General features: G+C 46.7%; 1 protein-coding gene across 2 annotated transcripts in view; it reads right to left on the bottom strand.

Moving 5' to 3' along the window:
• CHN1 (chimerin 1) overlaps positions 1-17784 on the bottom strand; it is a 96114-nt gene extending 78330 nt beyond the window's left edge. The window contains exon 1 of one of the 2 annotated variants that reach the window (XM_083842068.1): positions 17668-17784. In XM_083842068.1, coding sequence (XP_083698194.1) covers positions 17668-17686 — 19 coding nt within the window. In that variant the 5' untranslated portion in view covers positions 17687-17784. Of the gene's footprint in view, positions 1-6870; positions 6911-17667 lie in introns of those variants that run through there. The other variant, XM_083842067.1, reaches the window with a different exon arrangement.
• Between the last annotated feature and the right edge of the window lie 1726 nt (positions 17785-19510).

The following is a 19510-nucleotide window of genomic DNA, read 5'->3' on the forward strand; positions in this document are numbered from 1 at the left end:
GACAACATGCACCGTGTTTGTAAAGTATGAGCTGACTGCTATGAAAATACAAATATCTTGGCAGTCTAACCCATATTTGCTTGCACTCAAGCCATATAATTGTTACGGCTAAAGGCAGCACGATTATAAAACTGAAAAGCAACAATATTTGTGCCAAACAAAAACAAAAACCAAAACCCAAACCTTGTTAAAGTCAGACAAGAACAGCAGTAACTTTCATATAACTAACATGTAACATTCAGAAATTGGAAGGAATGATTTATGTTATGCAGCTGTGCACAAGTATTTTGTTAGAAAATCTGTCTGTAAGCTTTACTGCCTTACCAGTGTTAGAATACCCCCAGGCCATCCCACATGAGCTAATGAAAATACAAAAGGTCATTTCTATTGTGATTTAAAAAAAACGTTATCTGATACAAACACTGTAGCAGCAAGTACAGGGTGCAGTAACAATGGTGAAGGAAGGGGCTGCAGCGCTCCTTTCTGAGCAAGGATGTTTCTAGTACCCGAATCACTCTGCTACACAACGATAAAATAAAACGAGTATAGGCATTGGATTGGTCTGTTAACTACCTGTTTTTAAGTACTAATTGATATGGTCCCGTCTACCAAGTCATCAGCATTTGGAAATGCATTATTATGATTTTCAGACAGTACAGGCTTCTGTGTACAGCATCTCCAATGAGGTGTCCAAAGTACCCGAAAAGCACTTTAAGGCATGATTAAAAAACACAAAGATGCTAAACCCAAAATACATTTTCTCACTAACGCTGCACCACCTCCTAATTAACACAATAAACTCCACACTGACGCTTCTCAGATTTTTATACAGCTCCCATCAGCACGGTATCTCAGCTCTGCTAAATGCTTCCATGATAAAATTGAATAATCTTCTTTCAGATGTGCATAGTGTTTTATCTTAACTGTGTTTTCTGCCTTAAGTGAGATGCAATTCAACTTAAAGCTGTTCTTCTCCCACAGTCTGGAGCACTGCGGAAGACATAAATGCATAAACCGATGCTGCCAGCTCTGCCCAGATGCGATCCTACCAGCATCAGTGAGACTTCTGCCAGCACGAGGGCCACTCTCACCAGCGAGGACATTTTCAGATCAGGCACACTGTCTGTGTACAGAAACGGCAGTTTCAAACTTAAGCTGGCAGGTGCTGGAGCTGAACAGTCTCCCCAAACTTTAAAAATGAAAATGTTTGATAATTTCCCACTATCCCAAGCAATGACAGCTCTTGAATTCTTCAGAACTTTGCTTTGATTTGAAGGGTATAAGATTTTAGTTTTATATCATAGGACTTGTTCAAATTCTCTACCCTGAATCCATACTGATCTTTAATAATTTTCCAGCCTAGAACAGATCAGGAAAGAAACAGCTGCCTGCCCTAAACCTGTACTTTTAAGTTCATCAGAAGACCATCAGAGAATAAATATATATGTATACGTAAAGAAAAGAGTAAGAATATGTTAAATTGATAAAGCACTTTAAATCCTAAAGCAATAGGCAAGGTAAAAGGGTACAGGGAAGTAATGCTGCAAGATATGTGAAAATAAATGCACAGCCCTTTACCCTGTAGATTGATTTTTACTCTCGAGCCAACAGCAAAATCATACTACTCTGCAAAGCGAGCACCTCGCTGCAGACCTGTAAGAGCTGGTGAGTCCTGAGAGCTCGCTGCGGTGCCTCTGGTTCAGGCAAGGACCTGCATCCCCTGTGCACCCTAGTGTCATGCTGTCTGTCTCTTCTTCTCAGCGCAAGGGTTGCCGGCCCCCCACTCTCTCTCCAGTGGAGAAAGACAGCAGAGATCGCTGACTATTTCTGCTGCCCTGCTACGACTCACCCAGCCAGCCCGCTCTACCTGCTCAGCGACTCGCCTCCCCTCTACTCAAGGCTTCCCTGAAATTTGCCTGAACTCAGGCAGAGAGAAGAAAGGCAGAAGAAGCCAGAGCAGCCCAGGCAGCAGACCCTTCGCAGGCAGAAACGTCTCGGTGGAACAGGAGTATTGCTGTCTGGGCCCGGCCTACCCTCCTTGAAGCACACTCACTAACGAAAGAAAAAGGAAACTACCCAAACTTGTGCATGAAACACCTGCAATCCAGAAGTGAAAAGCACAGGATGACTGTCAGAAACCCGTGCTTGCACCAGAAAAGTGTTTCTGCCAATAGAAAAACATGCAGCAACTTAGGAGAAGTTCATATACAGACACCAGTGCCATGAAAGCATCTCTGATTTTTCCATAAACATAGATTTGACTAATTGTGGCATTACAACGTAGCATTTCCCTTCATTATTTTCCTCTTTCTTACCCACTGCCATTTTATCCATTATATAAATCTGGACGACTTTAGTACTTTCCGAGTGCACGTTTTAACTGTAGAAATGAAAACTGTTACTATTGCCTCAAACTGTTTAGACTGCTTGTCTCTGTGTATTCCTTTTATAGAAAGAATAAAAGTGTTTACCTCTGCTTGAAATGGTTCTTGCTGTCTCCCCACTGCAGACCAGCCAGCTCTAGGGCAGAGCAGCAGCAGCGTAACCATGCATGGTAACCCCATAAAGCAGTCGAGGGCTTACTGTGAGGTTTGCTACAGGGAACTTGATTTTGGTTTTCTTTTACCGTATGTCATTCCCTGCAGCATGGTGATTTGTAACATCATGCTGGAAATTAGTTTAATGCTGTCTGGAAGGAAATAACCAGCTCTCTGCTGGCACAGCAGCTCTTGACCCACACCTGGGTTGTATTCAGCAATATCCCTGTCAAACACTGGTGAGGCCTCCCTCAAAAACCTTGTGGAAGAGGCCGATCCTTAGCTATGGGGACCAAACCTCAGCACGATCAGGAGAAGTAAATCTAATTTCAAGTTTTCTGAACAGCTATAGGACCAAAGAATAGCATAAGTCATAAATAGGAAAAGATGCAAGAAAGTATAAAACCTTCTTCTGTATGCTATGGCCTAGTAAGTATTAGCATGTGTTTTTAGATGCTGTATCTTGCTTTATTTGGCAGCAGCATGCATCAAATTTGAACTCCCGGAGAGATGGATGACAAGCAGCCATGGCCATTTGCTGACCCATACAACAGACTCCTTCTTGTGCCCAAAAAACAACTTCTAGAAAATCCCTCCTCAGACTAAAAATGTTGCTTATTAGCACCTTCCATATGCCCAAAGGGCTCACATAAGAGCACTTGACTTACAGAAACAAAGCTATAATTTATATTGCTGGTGAGATTCTGGAGCCACAAAAACATCAAAGTTGAACAGAAAATGTCATTTCATCTCTGTTTTCAGAGAGCAAGTGCCAACAGCATTTCAGAAACTAAACTCAAGCCATCGCAAAATGTTTCAAGCGTCAGCCAAACAGGCCCCAGCATTTAGGGCTTTTATGCGCTCCAACCAAAACACAACTCAAACAGCATCAAGGTAATTAAAGGATGAATGCAGCCACCGCCCGAGGCAGCAGTAGTAAAACAGATGGACTACAACACCACGGTTTCAGGGTAGATAGGAGACGCAGGTCTCTGGCTGCGCCAGCACTGAGAGCGTTTTGCACAAGTCCTCGCGTGCACACTGCGGTACGGAGGGAGCACACCATGGGTCCTTTGTCACTGCCAGGTGAGACCTAGGGACCCGCAGCTTTTTCCCCAAGGACCCCACCCCTCCACTACCCCCCTGCTACCCGCAGCCGCCTGGTGTAACCAAGGGCAGAGCTGTGGTGCGAGGAGCCAGCCGCAGCCAAAGGCTTCGGGGGCAGCTGCTGCAGCCCGTGGTCAGGCCTCGTGCCTCGCGCCAAGTGTTCTCCTACGGACAGAGACTTCTTCAGCATGTGGCTCCTCATGCCTTTTAAGAGACCTCAAGCAACTTTTTGGTAGGTTCCCTGTCTCTTCAAAACGACTATGTTATCATGTTACAAGAAATGCTCTCATTTTATTTGGGGCTTAAAAGTGACTCAATAAAAAAAAAAAATTAATCTAAAAGAAATGCTGCTCTGTTAGTTCCTAAAAGCAGACACAAGAACAAGGACCTTGGGGTACAGATGACCTGTACCCACCTGGCAAACACAATGGGTTTCATGACTACTGCAGCAGGGCATCACAGGATTTGCCAAGGGGACAGGAAGACCCCTGCAGGGCCGAGGCTATTCCTGGCATCTTCTCATCTCTCCAGAATATCCAATACGCTGTTTGACACTCAGCCACGATGACTGACACTTCTAGACTGTTACTGACTCTTTGAAGCTATTTTAATGTTATTCTTGGCAGACTAATTCTTTTGAATTAAGAAAAAAGAAAAGCTTAGAAAACTTGCAGACACGTCTTGCTCTTCCCCAGGCAAGGCACTGTGACGTGCTGAAAGGAGCCGCAGCGCAAAAGCTCCTACATAAACCACCATCGTTTTTCTCCCTTCCAACACGCCTAGGAGGCCAGGCAGCACAACACCCCATGGCGGGGAGGTGGGCTTCAGCCTGCATGCCCCGTCCGAGGAGGAGCTGCTCCTGTCTCACACAGCTCTCCTCCCACGGGACGAAGGCCTGGGCAGCCGAGTTGGCCACAGCAAAGCGGTTCCAGGCCTCCGCTTGCCGGCACGTGCCCCAGGCCGCAGGGCAGCAAGCAGGGGCACTGGCAACAACTTGCTATCTGCAAAGCCTTTGCCTTGATCCCCAGCCCATCAAACCCCACGCACGTGGGCAGGTCTGGGCTGTTAAACTGTGCTTGAGTTACATAAGCAAGAGAACGGAAACAGCTGAATGCATTTTCTCCATAGTTCCCAAAGGCATTCCCGTCTGGGAGAAGCGTGACAGTACAAAACAATTTGAGGGAAAGTTACAAACAAGTGAAAACTGGAACTCAAAATAAAGCATCCCTTTGGCTGCAGCATGGCACCAAGTCACACAGGCTGTGCCCTGGGAATGTTTTAATGCAACAAAACAATTATCTTCCTCTGCCCTTTTGTCCTCACGTGTTTTTGCTCATACCACTCCAAACAAGTGTAAGTAGGTTTCTAATTTTTACTAGAGCAAAAATGATTATGACAAAGTGAGTGTGAACAATGCCCAAGGAAGCCACAAGGGCTACTTCCATTTCTCTAATGTGACCAAGTGATTGCTTTACTAATTAAGCACTCTCAACAAAAATGAAGGGGCTAAAAGAAGGCTATGCTCTGAAAATTGCATCAGCCTTGATGGTGGGGGGGTGGGGAATCACACTACCATCCTGGTGTCTTTTCTGAAGATGATAAATTCAGTGGAAATGCTTCTAATGGGGTTGAACGAGACATCCACTGAACACAGCTAGAGTTCAGTGCATTTTATTATCAGGTCTCCTATTACTGCCTCTTTATGAATAATGGGAAAACTTTAATGAGTAATATTTTGCCTATCATGGGCACTGCTGCTGTTAAATGAATTCATCTGCTGTGTGATTACAACAGGCTGCAGCTGATCTGTTTCTAGATCTTCACTAAACTGAAGCAAGGGAAGCAAGTACTTGTTTTTCCTCCTTTTTGCCAGACAAACACAGTCACATCTGACTACAAGAATGACATACAACAACCAAAAAGAAAGAAAAATAACAAAAAAAAAAATAAATTTTACTTAGGTGTTTTTAACAGCTGGAATTTTCATGTCTGCAATAACAAGCAAAGTATGCAGTTGCTGCTTTCCTTTTCTTGACTGAAGTTTAATGGGGGAAAAATACACTTCCCATGAAAGCACGGTTAGATGACTGTTTAAGAAAAGTTCCAAAACCTCTAAAATTATTTCTTAGCGTTGCTGTAAGCATAAAAAAACAGGCTTCAGAGAGGTAAAAAGATGCCAAGTGCCACCTTGTGGACATTTAACAAACACAGAATTTAATTTTGATTTCAATTTACAGTAGTCTCTCTTCTGCCTTCAGACAACAGGCTACAGGGAATTTACAGCATTTCTGGAAACACCATCTTCTCTTCTCAATAATAGTAATTTTTTTAAAAAAGCCATACAATGGGAACGACTACCTAACATGGCTGTGGGTGCTGACAGGGGTGCCTGACCACCAGTTGTCCCTGACCCTCCGATCTGTATCACCATGAGGTTGATGATAGCTCTACAGACCCACAGGTATCCTGAAATGTCTGGCTTACATGGCAGACATCTCCTAATTGGTAATGCTATCAAAATCAAATTTGCCTCTTTAATTTCTCCATTTCAGAGAAAAAACACCTGTCAATTATTTATTTAACCCACTGAAGTAAAGCTGAATGCACTGTCTGCAGCCCCAAGGCACTGGAAAAATGAGTGGGGCAGTTCCCTGTAATTCCCTAGGGGTACGTGAAAGGTCTTCTGCAAACAAATTTTGCAAGTTCGAAATTGAAAGAATAGCCTCTCTCGGATGAATCACATCTTTTAGATTTGATAGATGCTTCGTTCAAATAACTTCTACATTAGGACAGTAGAGTCTCAGAGCAGTTTGGATTAATGCCTGGTAACAAACTCAAACACTGTAGTCAAGCTTCCCTAGTGTAAATCCAGGGTGGTTTTCATTATAGACACTGTTTTGATCACGGTCAGGTAAGTTTGCTTGGAAATGAGCACCAATACCTGTCAAAGCTATCACTCTTACCCAGTTTTCATTCCTACCAGAGCGAGTCATAATGTAGGAGAAAATATTTGCCCTTCTACTTTTCCTTTCATATTCTTTGTTTTCACAAATACTCCTTTGTCCCATTTTAAAAACGTTCCTGCACAGAGACCAAGCTCATTTCCCATCACTTGTTTTAGTTCTTCCAAACATTAATAGCACCAGCAGCGGCACATCAGTTTTACTCTAACTTCCAGCCAGTGACAACTTCTATAATCACAGCCTAGAGGCATTCACAAAAATACCTTTTTGTCTCCATTTCTCTAACATATCCTCCAAGAGGGAATTTTGAGTGGAGCTCGATTACACAAATATTCTGACCGGTCACCCTAATAATGAAAAAGAACAATATGATATGTTATAAAAGTGTCTTCTAGCCGTAAATTAATCCCTTCCCCTGAATAAGAAAACTGTCCAGTCAAGGTTGAGCAGAGGAGACCCTAAATAAAGGAAGAGCTTTCAGGCACTTTTGAAATACAACCCCTCCATCCGTTGCATAATGCCCTAATTTACTGAATGGGGAGGAATGTTTTATCACTTTTTGCTTGGATGCTTTGAATGTTTTTCACATCCAGCACCGAGATAATGAACATACATTCACTTTCCTGTTCTAAAAAGCATTTTTAAATACAGTGTTGTGGTTTTACTAAAAGCTGAACCACAACAAAAGAGCACAATGCTGACCCTGCCTCCCCATGCATTGGTAAAAATCTGCTGAGAACTTGTCCTCCCTTGCATTTCAGACCAAGATAGCTGCTGTGAATTCATTAGCCTCCTGTGGGAAAAAACAAACAAAACAAAACCACCCATTAGCAGCCCAGGCAAAACCAGAATCACCCCAGAGAAAATTAAGAGCAGATCTGATTTCTGACTGCCATTACAAGCAATCTCAAGACAGACTCAGTGCTCCAAAGCATCTCTCTCTCTCTCTTTGTCATGGTCTAATAGACGCTGTTGCCTCTCCTTTCCCAAACTTGACCCATTTACAGTCTTAGACCATCAGAGTTATAACAAACCAATTATGATTCTTATTACAAACAGATTTTTCATTTTCTAAAACAGTCGTCAATAACACAAGCCATTGCTTATGCAAAAATATGGCTTGCATTTACGTCCTTATTTCCAGAACAGATGCAATACATCAACACTCACGGCTGGAAGGAGGAGGACAGATACCAAGTAAAGTACCCTTGCCTGGAACCAGCATTGTTTTATAGTATTATGAAGGAAACTCCTAAAACACATTATTGGCAGGGTCAGAGGAAGGGAAATGGACACAATGTGGTGGGATGCCTTTTCTTGAGTTGGAATTAGGTTTTTACTCCAAATTTCATTCTCCGGTTGCTGCGAGCTATTCCCCAATCCAAAAGCTGGAGGTGTCGTTCCTTACCTCTGTTCTCATATAAAAACTTCAAGAGGCCTCCAGCGACGCCAAATAGGATGTTCCAGGTAGAACAGATAAAAATCTCACATTCCTGCTGGGCAATTCCATGGCTTGCCAATGTAACTATAGTCAAAGAAGTAAGGCAAAAAATATTTACCCATCAGCCTCTCCCTGTTTATAGCATTAAATACTTCTTTTCATAAATCTTTCCCTCCTCTGTAGATACACCTGCTGCTCTGCAAGTCTGCGAAGCACGAGCCTGCATGGGCTCTGCATTTGTCCTTGGCTCCAGCTGTGCTCCCGAGGATGAAGGCTGAGCTCTGTGAGCATGGAGCAGGCTGCGGGCAGAGGAGCTCGGCACAGAGCTCTGCCACTGCCCGGTGGGAACAGGAGAGATGTCGGGAGAGCTCCGTATGATCAATGCTCGAAGATGACCCTCAAGTCCTTTCCTGGGTAACTCCTTTTTTTTTTTTTCCTCTCCAAGTACTTAATTCCCATGGCTTTCTTACCTTTGTTTTGACCTTCTTTCTCCCTTTTTCCACTAACTACAAGAACAAGAAATTGGTCACCAAATAATGGGAGCTTGGGTTTATCACCTCTCACTTTACCCCAGCACCGTGTTAAGCAGGAGGTCTTCAGCAATTATTAGATGCATTTCTGGGATATTGGCCCATCCTCAGTGGAGCTGAGAGCCCATGGCAATGTCCACAAGCAAAAAGCAGACTGTGTCCTACAGCACATGATGTCTAAACCGAAAATACAAACAGCTGCTGGCAACAGCAGCAGAGGCCCACGTAGATGAAGTCACGCTGTAGATCAAAGATTGGCATCTCTGTTCCCCAGTCTTGCCAACCCAACAATCCCCTAGGCAGCACTGCCTCTCTGGGTAACAGCTCTTTGGGTGTATTTAGCTCTACTTTGACTTTACAAAGAAAGCTCTATCGTGGCAACTTGCAGTCTGGGAAAACTCGAAAAACAGACACTTGGAAAGCTGTAGGATGTGACTGATCAGGACTCCAGATTATAGTTTAAAAAATGGTTCTGGCCTACCTACGTGACTAGATGGGGACAGCTGCGAGGCAGAACGTTCGTGCAACTGTCAGAGATTGTGATCTACAGGATTTCCGTACAGAGACAAGGGCAGATGTAACACAGCTCTGAGACATGGCAAGTCCTGCCTGGATCTTCCATGCCTGCTTTTGCACAGCAAAAGGAAGAAACCTTCCAAAAATAGCTTTTTTACTTTTCAGAATGACAACTAATAGCAGGACTAACCCAGCAAAAAAAAACTTAAAAAAAAAAACAGAGAAAAGCCCTTCCTGCTCCTCACAGGCCTTTGCAGGAGGTGGAAGAGGTGCCACCAAGCTCAGCAGTTCCTCACACGTGGGCTCTCCGTTCAAGCAGCCTGCAACCCGCCATCCCAAAGGCTGCTCTGGCAGATCCACCCGTGCCACGTCCCAGCACCGCCATGTCCCCTGTCCCTGCCCCAGCGCCTGCTGTGCTGCAGCGTGGCAGGGACACCCAAAATAATCCAGGGACACCCGAACAGGGACCCATGTCCGAACCTGCAGAGAAGCGCGTTAGGGCAAGGTGACCGTCCTGGGCTGATGCTGGGTCAGAGCAGGCCTGTGGCAGGGATGTCCTCTTGTACGGGGTAGTTTCAGCAACAGCCAGGGGATAAGAGATGCTGCACTGAGTTATGGACGAGCTTGCTGCTCTGCCACCGGGGAGGGAAGGGGCTGTGACCACAGCCAGCACCGACACCAACAGCGGTGGGCAGATAGGTGGTGCCGCCAGCACAGGATCTCACAACGGGAAAAACCCTCATTAATTCTCTCTCCTTCCTCTGTTTTTCAGGTCGGTAATTCTTCCTTACATACTTGCAGCCGTTCTTATGCTACAAATGTTATTTCTCAGATAACAAGTACCTGATGTAATTCCTCTACCATGTAGATTTTGGCATTGAAATAATATTTAGCACAGAATTTCCAAGTATTTTCTCAACAGAAAGAAAAATCTCTGCTTTATTTTGAAATATATCCCTGCTTCTGTTAAAACGCTGAAGGTTGTTTCAACACCTTCAAGTCACGTTTCGAAACATACTCTTTGGAAAACCTGAAAAGGAAATCGGTAAAATTAATTGCTGTGTCAAAATCATGCTTCCTTTATTGTGTGCATGTTCAGTCCGTAAGGCAGAGGCAAGGAAGAGCTACATCCTGTTGTGTTTTTTTTCCCCCCAATGAAAAGTGATCCAACATTGCACTGAAGTATTGTGTCCAGATTCATATGGAAGCCATAAAGCACAGATGAAAACGTATGGAAGATTGCCCCTACCAAATAATTATCAGCAACTTTTATAGTCTGCTCTGGACTGTATACTTATCAGGTACTAACTCAGCATTGAGGAGACTGAGTTGGACCCTGCCAATGTGAGAGCCAGGAGCTGTCAGGTACTGTGCTAAAACTGGGTTTCCTTTTCAGACCTCTACCATTACTCCATTTTTCACAGTCCACCAACTGCTCTGCACTCAGAATAATTTGGTAACTTTTTCCACGGCTGCAGCAGTTCTCTAAGACTTTGCTACGTGATGCCTTATTGCATTTGCTGTTCAACTTAGATTGCTGCAATTGCAACTCTGCCGGCCACTGCAGCACACACCAAGCAGCGTGCAACAAAAGCACCTCCTGTATTTAGGAAGCAGTCTTTTACCTTTACTTTTGTAGCCAGCCCCAGCCACACGATGCCTTGGGCAGAGCCCGCTGCTGCCACCTGCACCAAAGGTGAACGCGACCGGGGGCTCCCCACAGCGGCACCTGGGACCCCGAGCGGGGCTGCCTGCTCGCCGTCAGCAGCGAGGTCTTGCCTGCAGCCCGGCCAGGGGGGCACGAGCAGAGGCTGCAGTTTTCCTAACACATTCTCCCAGGGGACCGACACTTGGGCATGCAAAAAGCCAGACCACAGCACCACATCCTATCAGCATTAAACACAATTGCAACCAAAAGCTCTGCCCAGCCCTGCCTGTCACAGCAGCCTCAGATCTCCCCGCAGCGCTTATCACAGAACTGCTAGCCAAGACACAAAAATAGATTGGGGGACCAAGGTATCAAAACATGTCGTGGAAAACAGACTCCCACAGGAATAAATAGGATTTTGTGAGCATGTTTTCCAGAAATTCTGAAATCACTTCAGAAATTCTGTGGTTTTTTTTTCATTCAGATATAGGTTGGGAAATATTTTGAGTGCTGGAAATGTCAAATGTCAATCAGCTCTTTCACATTCGCAGAGGCTGTCACACATCCAGTGAACACTGCAGGCTGTCCAGCTGGGTGTGCCCACCCCAGTCTCGCACTGGGACAGTGACCAGGGCTCCACCATCCATCTAAACCCTTGCGACCACCACGGAGAACTACGGGAACTCCTCCCAGCACCTTCCTGCATCTGGCCAGAGGGGATGCTGCAGTCCCAGATGTCAGGCAACTACAAGGTCCTACCAGGATTGTTAAACGCTTTAGAAGACCAAATATTTCTGTGACTTTATATTATGCTTTTCTTAGTTTCAAGACAGAATTGAAAAGGCAAAACCTAGAGGGCTATTTTTCTGCCATCATTTACGAAGATGTGCAAGGCAGAATCTATCAGGCCGAAATGACAGATTCTGAATATCTGCAAAATTCTCACACAGGGACCTTCGATTTTTCATGTGACATCAAGCTAGTTTATGACTATATTCGTTAAATAATTACAAAACAGCCCTCTGGCCAGCTCCTGGGTTTGCCTTGTTCTGCTTCATCTGCAAACACGCTTCTGCAGAACTGCACGATCTGCCCACAAGGTGGAGCAGCTAAATAGCTCGAGATGCACACGCTACGCCCCAAATTCACAGAAAGAAAAGAAAATCATCTGACAAGGAATGGCGCTTTTTTTTAATTACCTGTGCCTGTACTCTGGAAGGATTCTGATTAACATGCTTGTATTTTGCACAAATAATACGGTCTTCCAAAAGGTTTGTACTGCATTTATACCTTGAGTTTACTGATTAATATAGTATTTAACTACGGTACTGCTATTATTATGTAAACACATTCTTGACACTGAGACACGCTTTCTATCATATGGAAATCTTTTAATACATCTCAAAAAAAGCAGCTAAGAACTCTTGGAGAGAGGCAGTGAGAAAATAAAGTCCCCAAACCCAACAAGGCAGAAAGATCAGAGGAGTCCAAAACAAACCAGGAAAACCTATAGATACGTCAGTCCTCAGCTGCGCTGCAGTCTGTGTCAGTGAAGCCTGGGAACTCCTCCTTGATCCTCTGATCCCAAGGACATTTCACTCTGACACTGTTTGGTGAGATCCCGTGCTACGCAGACGTCTCCAGGTCCAAGCGGGTCATCCAGCAGCAAGGAAGAAAGGGGTGCGTGTGTCCAGCGCTGTGCCTGAGCTGGCTGCATCACGAGAGGGTTTCTATCAGATAAAAGGCTGGCTGCAGACAATTGTTAGGAGGGGACAAATTCAGAGGGCTCGTGCTGATGCTGACAGGATTTTAAATCTTTCCGTGCTCCATTTTAGTTACCCATGTACATCTTCCTCTCTTCCTTATTTACTTTCCTTTAGTAAAAAGAAGGCAAATAGTTTATTACACACAATTCTTGACTTAATTCTAGCCTACGGTTCCTGGGCAGGTGTTTTGATACATTCCAGTAAGAACAGATATATTCCTGGAGAGCACAAGGCAAACCAATAACATCCTCTATTGGTTAGTAGAAATTTCTCTCTCTTTGGAGAAAATTCCCAACCCCCATATTAATTACACGTGCCCACAAGCTTTCCAGCTTCAGAAACAATCCCCACACCTCTGCTTTCTCAAGATTATTCTACAATATTCACAATTCATAGAAAATACGATTTTATACTAGCCACTGCCTCAAGCACTAAGCTGAGAAGCCATGACTGATGTTTTTCAACCTCATTTATAAGTGTTAGTGTCACTTCTCTGATATTTTGATCAATTGATACCAATTTGCCAGTTAATAGATCCATCTTCTTTTCCTAGTTCCTAAGCAGGTTTCCCTTTCGATTTTTTCTTGAGAGTGCATTGCCAGCAAAAGCTTTTCAAGGTTGCTCTCCTTATTTGCTTCATTAGGTTCTGTAAATTAGGTAAGGTTAGGACAGCAACTAGGAGAAAATAATCTTATGATTCTCAGCACTTGGCCACTTTCCATCCCAGATACATGAATGGGAGTTGGAAGATCAAGTTCACCTCTAACATGGTTTCCATCCGCGCTCAACAAATCACCTTCACTTTTAAATCTTGCTTAAAAAACAAAACAGAGAAAAAAGACAAAAACCATTGCCCTTACCTATTGTTTTGTTTAATTAAAGTATTTCAAGTTCTCACGACGACTAAATGTTAACTTGCTTAAATCTCCCTTAAAATTAGTCTGTCTATTATTCCTATAGCACACCACACATATTTCCTATAGTGCCAAAAGCCCTATCATAAATGCACCAACGCTGTAAAAAACTTACAACTCCTATTCCCATGAAGGAATAGGTTCAAAAAACATTCTTCTGGCACAAACTGTCCCTTTGGTTAAGTCGCTCTGTTGGTAAACTTTTACCATCACAGCCAGCCACAAGTTTTAAGAGAAGTTCAGGGCTACATCTGAAAACAGAGAGGGGAACAACTTGAATTGCACGTGAACTGTTTACCTCCCGTTCTGTACAGACAGCAAGAAGTAAGCAGATCCACTTCTGTGTACTTCCTGCCTGCAGCGACTCCACGTGTTGGATTACGTGTTGGTGAGCTGCTTTTTAGAGGAACTTTGACTGGCCACGTTCCTTTGACTAAGCCAGCCAAGCACAGTAAGATTTACAAGTCCTCCCCAGGCAGGCAAAACAAGTATTTAGAGAACAATGGCTGATTTCACTTCTGTACGATACCTTTACTTTAAGGCTGTCCCATTAGGAAATACGTGCTCGTGGCAGCGTAAGCACAGCCAGCTTTTTGAAGCAGCAGTGAGACAGTCCTGTTTGGTGGAGAACAGTAACCACAAATGCACAGAGCTGAACACAGCCAGTTGTTAATTAGCATTTCAAGTATGGCAGAACCTATTTCAGAGGATTGCCTCATACCCACGGCAATAGATAGATTAATAGAAAATTACTTTTGTGCAGCAATACACCAGAGCTCATAGTTGTGGAAAAGAATTCTGTTAAGCAGGCAAATTAATACTTGGGTGCCTTTTCAACAACCTATGCACACCCGAAATGAAGGCATAATCAGCTGCATTGTCCCTACCCTTCCTGACTGCATTGCTTTTTTTCTTTTCTTCTGGTATTTTTCCTATAAACTTCTCTTTAAACTGTCCTTGTTCACCATCTCCTTAACTAACCGTATCTGTCATTCTGACTACAGCTCCGTCTCTAATCCCATTCATCTGCAGCCACTCATCGGAGAACAAGCACTTCGCATATTCAACGGGAATCATTTCACTTCTCATTTCTTCCCGCCAGTATGCAGGAGGGAAGTTTTCAGCCACGGGCGTGCTCTGAGCAGGGAGGCAGTAGCATGAATAACTAATGATACGTATGGTCACGAAGAGCTCTCCTGGCCATTTTGAAATGTCTTCCTTTGTTCACACAAGACAGCTGATGAGCAAACAAACAAACAGAAAGTGAAGTGATAAGCACTGAAAGCACGACGAAAAAACATTTTTCTTTCAAAGTACGATGTTGACTTGCTTTAGACACTTCTCAGGACACCCAGAAACAAAACCCCTCTTAGCAAACAGCTGTAGCAATGGGACGACTTCCCCCTTTTTCCTCGACATTGTTATCTTTCCCGCCCTTGAGTTATCCCAGTGGAATGACAGCAGGCTGGACACGAAGCCACTGACGGTGGGCTGAAAGGACAGGGATGGACACAGCTTGAACTCCGCTCCAGCTGCTGCAGCAGGCAGGAAGAAATGGTTACGGAGAGAAAAGGGGCTACATGTTCAGCGACCACAACCTGAACGTGTGGTGAAGCTGCTGCAGGACGAAAAACAACACTACATTTGCACACCTACTCCAGTAGCCAAGCTGGCTGACAGGTAGTAGCGGCATGTTCTCCGCCAGAAACTTCCATGCCTTCCCCTCTCCGACTACTTCCAGCAGGGGCTGCTCTTTCTCCTCTCCCTCCTAAGGTGCTGAGGGCTGAAGCTGCTGTACCCCACACCAAGGGACTGCGGGCAGCCCCCCACCGCCACCCACACAAGCAGCAGCGAGCGCAGGACACCCTGGAAGGTCACAACTGGGTGGACAGGACAGGATGAGGAGAACTTTAAAGTAACTAAGGCTGAGAAAGTGACGGGTTGTCATGTTTTCTTCCCATGTTGCATAATAATCTGGACAACTAGATGTAACTGCAAAGGAAGAAGTAGTCAGGACAAGGGAAACAGCCTCTTCCTGGGGAGGAAAAGCGCTGCTGATACACCAGGAGCTCCTCTCACCAACCAGCTTTCCGAGAGCCACAGGGTGCTGCCTTGAAGGTGCCAACCGCAGCCAGTAGCCCGGTGGCAAAGGGCGATCTCCTGCAGAAACAGACAGCTCCCGACCTCTCTGCCAAGGATAAAAGACGTGGCATGCCCGACCTCCCAGCTGCCTGATAACCAGGTGTCCGTCTTCATCTGGAGCCCTGACAATGTCACCCTGCTCTTGCCCTGTCCCCTCTCAGCACAGGCTTTTTACTATGCACTGAAACAGCCATAAAGCATCGGGAGCATGGAGAAAGCACGTTATGACACTTCCCATCCCTCTCCTCTCCCTCTTGCTGTGCTCACACGTTGAGAGGAACCCTGCAAACTTGGTGGATTTTCCTCCCCAAGCTGACAAGGTAATTTATCTCAAGTTTTATATGCTTTATAGCACATCCTATTACAAGCAGACGTAGAATGTCTGAAGTTTCAAATATACCATTATGGGTTAGAGGAAAAAAGGTGCTATATCGAGCCTAGAGTTTATGTGAGTGCACAGAACCAAAGCGAACAGGTCCTGAGGGAGGTGTTTGCTCAGGACAGTTTTACTGGTATCAGAGAGGTGTGAACTTAAAAGAGCACAATTACAGCTGTTTAATCTCTCAAACACATATATTCATTCAGGTACATTTTTTTCCCCGCCTCTTCCCACACTTGCTGATGTTTCTTTGGAATAAAGAGGCTCACGATGAAACTAAACAAAAATATTCTTTCATGGCTTACATGTGCAATGAGTTACTATGGGTCAGCTGCGGCGTGGTAACTGGAAATGTGCCCACCCATAACCAGCCAAAATTCAAGATAAAAGCTGAAGGCTGTTCTTTAAGTCTAAAGCAAACATGTTTGGTCTGTCTTTGTTGTACACTAAGAGGCAAAGTGTGGCAAGCTAAATCAGCTCAGCGGACACAGAGCAACACAGGAAGCCACGATAACTCAATGGTAAGTTAATCACAACTTCATCTGCAAATACACTGAGTGCTTTCTGCCTTCATGCAAATCCCACTCAGGCTCTTGCATTCATGGTTTAAGGTGTACTCCAAAGGTTTTACGTTTATGAAGGGTTTCACATAAATTTATCAGCACAGGTTAGTCTTATTTGCTGCATCATTTTATTGTAACTTTTTTTTTAAAAGGATGAAGTCCTGAGTTTTTTTTTTTTACCCTTGGCAAGACTTTATTCAAAAACCAGGCACAGCAGGGCACCCCACTCCATCTTCTGTTTGCTCATTAGCTTTTACATGCATCAATGTCATTTACTCTAACAGCAGATGTGATAGCACACAAGCATTTGATTCAATTCACTTTGTAATGCAAATTTATATTAATAGAAAAACGTCATTAAGTAGATAAAATGTACATGAATTAAAAGCTGATCAGGTAAGCCTAGAAAACAGGTACCTGACTTATAAACGTCACGTTATTTAGAAGCTGGCGTTAAAACAGCCTCAGTTTTGCAGCCAAAGATCTCAGTGACACATTAGCTACGCACAACAGAAAAAGCGCGTACGTTCAACAGCCTAGCATTTGGGCTTTTTGTTCGGAAGAACTACAGCGCTTGCCCTGAGCGGCCGTGTAAGAAGCCACGCTCTGCCCAGCACGCCCAAGCTTCAGTGACACGACACGGCAGGCTGCAGGATAACCGACACCCGCCGTGGGAGTGCCCTCTCTCCGTTCACTCGCGCTCCTCGAGCACCCGCTGGGCGCAGGGCCCCGAGCCCCCCGCGGCACGGAGCCGCTGCCCGCCGGGGGGGAACCGCTCCGCAGCGCGTGCCGGGACGCGCACAAGCGGCAGAACAGGTGGCAGCTTCCACGGGGCAAGAGGCGAAGCCGCGCTAGTTCTCTGAAGGAACTGCACCAGCCCGGGGACCCCGAGATGGGCGAAAGCCAGGCGGCCGCTTACGGAGGGGCGCCCCGCCAGCCGCGGGTCCCACGCAGCCAGCACACGGCCGGCCCCCGCCAAGTCGCTCCCGGTGCCCGGCCGGGACCTGCTGCCGGCGGGGACCGCCCCGAGCCCTCCGCCGCTGCCCGGCCGCTCCGGGGCAGCTCCCGCCGGCCTCCGCCCGGCCGCTGCCCGCGCCCGCAGCCGCCCGGCCCGCGGACCCCGCCCCGCGGCAGACAATGGGCGCCGCGGCCGCTACTCACCGAACAAGGTCAGAGCCATGGCACCGGCGGGGGCTGGCCGGGCGGCGCGGGGCTGGCATTGGCGCGGCGGCGCTCACGGCGGGCGGCGGGACGCGCCCGCGGGGCGAGGCGAGGCGAGGCCGCGGGGCTGACGCCGCTGGGGCCGCCCCGGGGGGGGGGAGGGGGGACGCGCGGAGCCGAGGGGGCCGCGGCGGGGCCGGGCGCGGCCCCGCTGCCGCTGCTCGCTGCCTGCCCGCGCTCTCAGCGCGGCCCGCCGCCTCGGGGAGCCATCTTGCGCCGCCGCTCGGCCCGCCTCCTGCCGCCCGCCCGGCCTGCGCCGCCGCCGCCGCCCGCGGGACGGTTGCCGTGGCAACGCGGCCGCCGCCGGGGCACAAAGGGAAGGAGCCGGGAGCGGAGCCCTCGGGCCCCCCCGGGCGGTCGCGGGGCAGGGGGGCGGCCCCCGCGCCCCCGAGGCGAGGCCAGGCCGGGCCGGGCCGGGCGCTGCCCCCCCGTTATCGCCGCTGCCCCGTGAGGGGGGCTGATGGCGGGGCCGCCGGGCACGCCGCGGGCGGCGGGCGGCCTGCGTCCCCTCAGCCCCCTCCTGAGGCACCGCCTCGGAGCTGCACGCACCCGGTACAAAAGAAAGAGCAGTCTTGTCAACAACCACCGCTTTCTTGTGAAACAAACAAACAAACAAACAACTTTTTAGAGCAGGGTGGAAGGCCAGCGAGTATTTCCAGTAGCGTGACAGCGGGTGCGCGGTCCTGGGCGGAGAAGGGCGCTGTGGAACCCCCCCGTCTCCCCCTCAGAGCTGTTCAGGCACAAGAAGTTTCAACCAGCCCGGCTGCCATCGGCTTTCGCTGCCCACGACTGTAAATCCTAGGAGTAAAACCATTTGAGTGAAAAGAGAGCATCACGCCCGGTGTGACGCTATGCCACAGTTCGCGTGTTTAGCCCGAAAACAAATGCTTAAAGCAGCAGTTAGCACCCGGCAGACCTTCCCCAGCATCCGGACGGTCAGAGCTGCACGACGCGATGGCTCCCGACCTGTCGGCATCGCTTCGCCATGCAGGCACAGCCGGCGTGTGCTGAGAATTCAAATCCAGCCCGGGCGTGAGCAACACAAAAAGTTTACCCAAAGCCAGTTAATTACAGCTGTGCAGATCCCACAGCCCTCAGGGGAAGCGTGGAGGCAGCGGTGAGGGCACTGAGGAGCAGCGGGCAGCCTGCGGGACCTGTGCCGGGACCTGCAATACGTTTTCTTTCAAGGAGGTGACATAAAGGTCTGTCTGAAACATGAAGGCTTTGTGCAGTGAGGTACACGTGGTTTTGTCACTCTAAATTCTACCTAGCCCATTTGTAGAGAGCAAAAGGGAGAGATTTTGTAGGAAAGATGTCAAGATCTTTGAATCTTGCTTTAAAGGTCATTTGAGGGCAGTCAAAATATTTGAAAACGTGTTTTTTTTGGTGATATACTTTGCTTATCGTGCAAAGTTTTTCTTTTTTAAATAAACATTTCATCTGAACGCAGTCATTTCCTCCCTTTTATTTCTTCCCAAATGAATAGTAGTAGCACGACAGACCTGATTTCATAAAACTTTTTAATTTTGTAAGTATAACGTGTGAAAGTTTGTTGAGCAGCTGGGCTACTGAGAAATAATGAGATTAAAATAGATGGAAAATGGTTTGGAAGAAGCAACACAAATAATCTTTGCCATTCTGCCTCCACAATTCAATCTTTGTATGCACAGAGTGTTTTGCTTTCCTTATTTTTGAAAGGAGTTAAACCTTCATACTTTTTTTTTTTTTCCTACATTTCCTGGAATTAAATAGCAAGCTTTCATGTTAATTTCCCTGAATTAGA

This window comes from Anser anser, assembly GCF_964211835.1.
Source record: "Anser anser genome assembly, chromosome: 6".
Lineage (NCBI taxonomy): Eukaryota > Metazoa > Chordata > Aves > Anseriformes > Anatidae > Anser > Anser anser.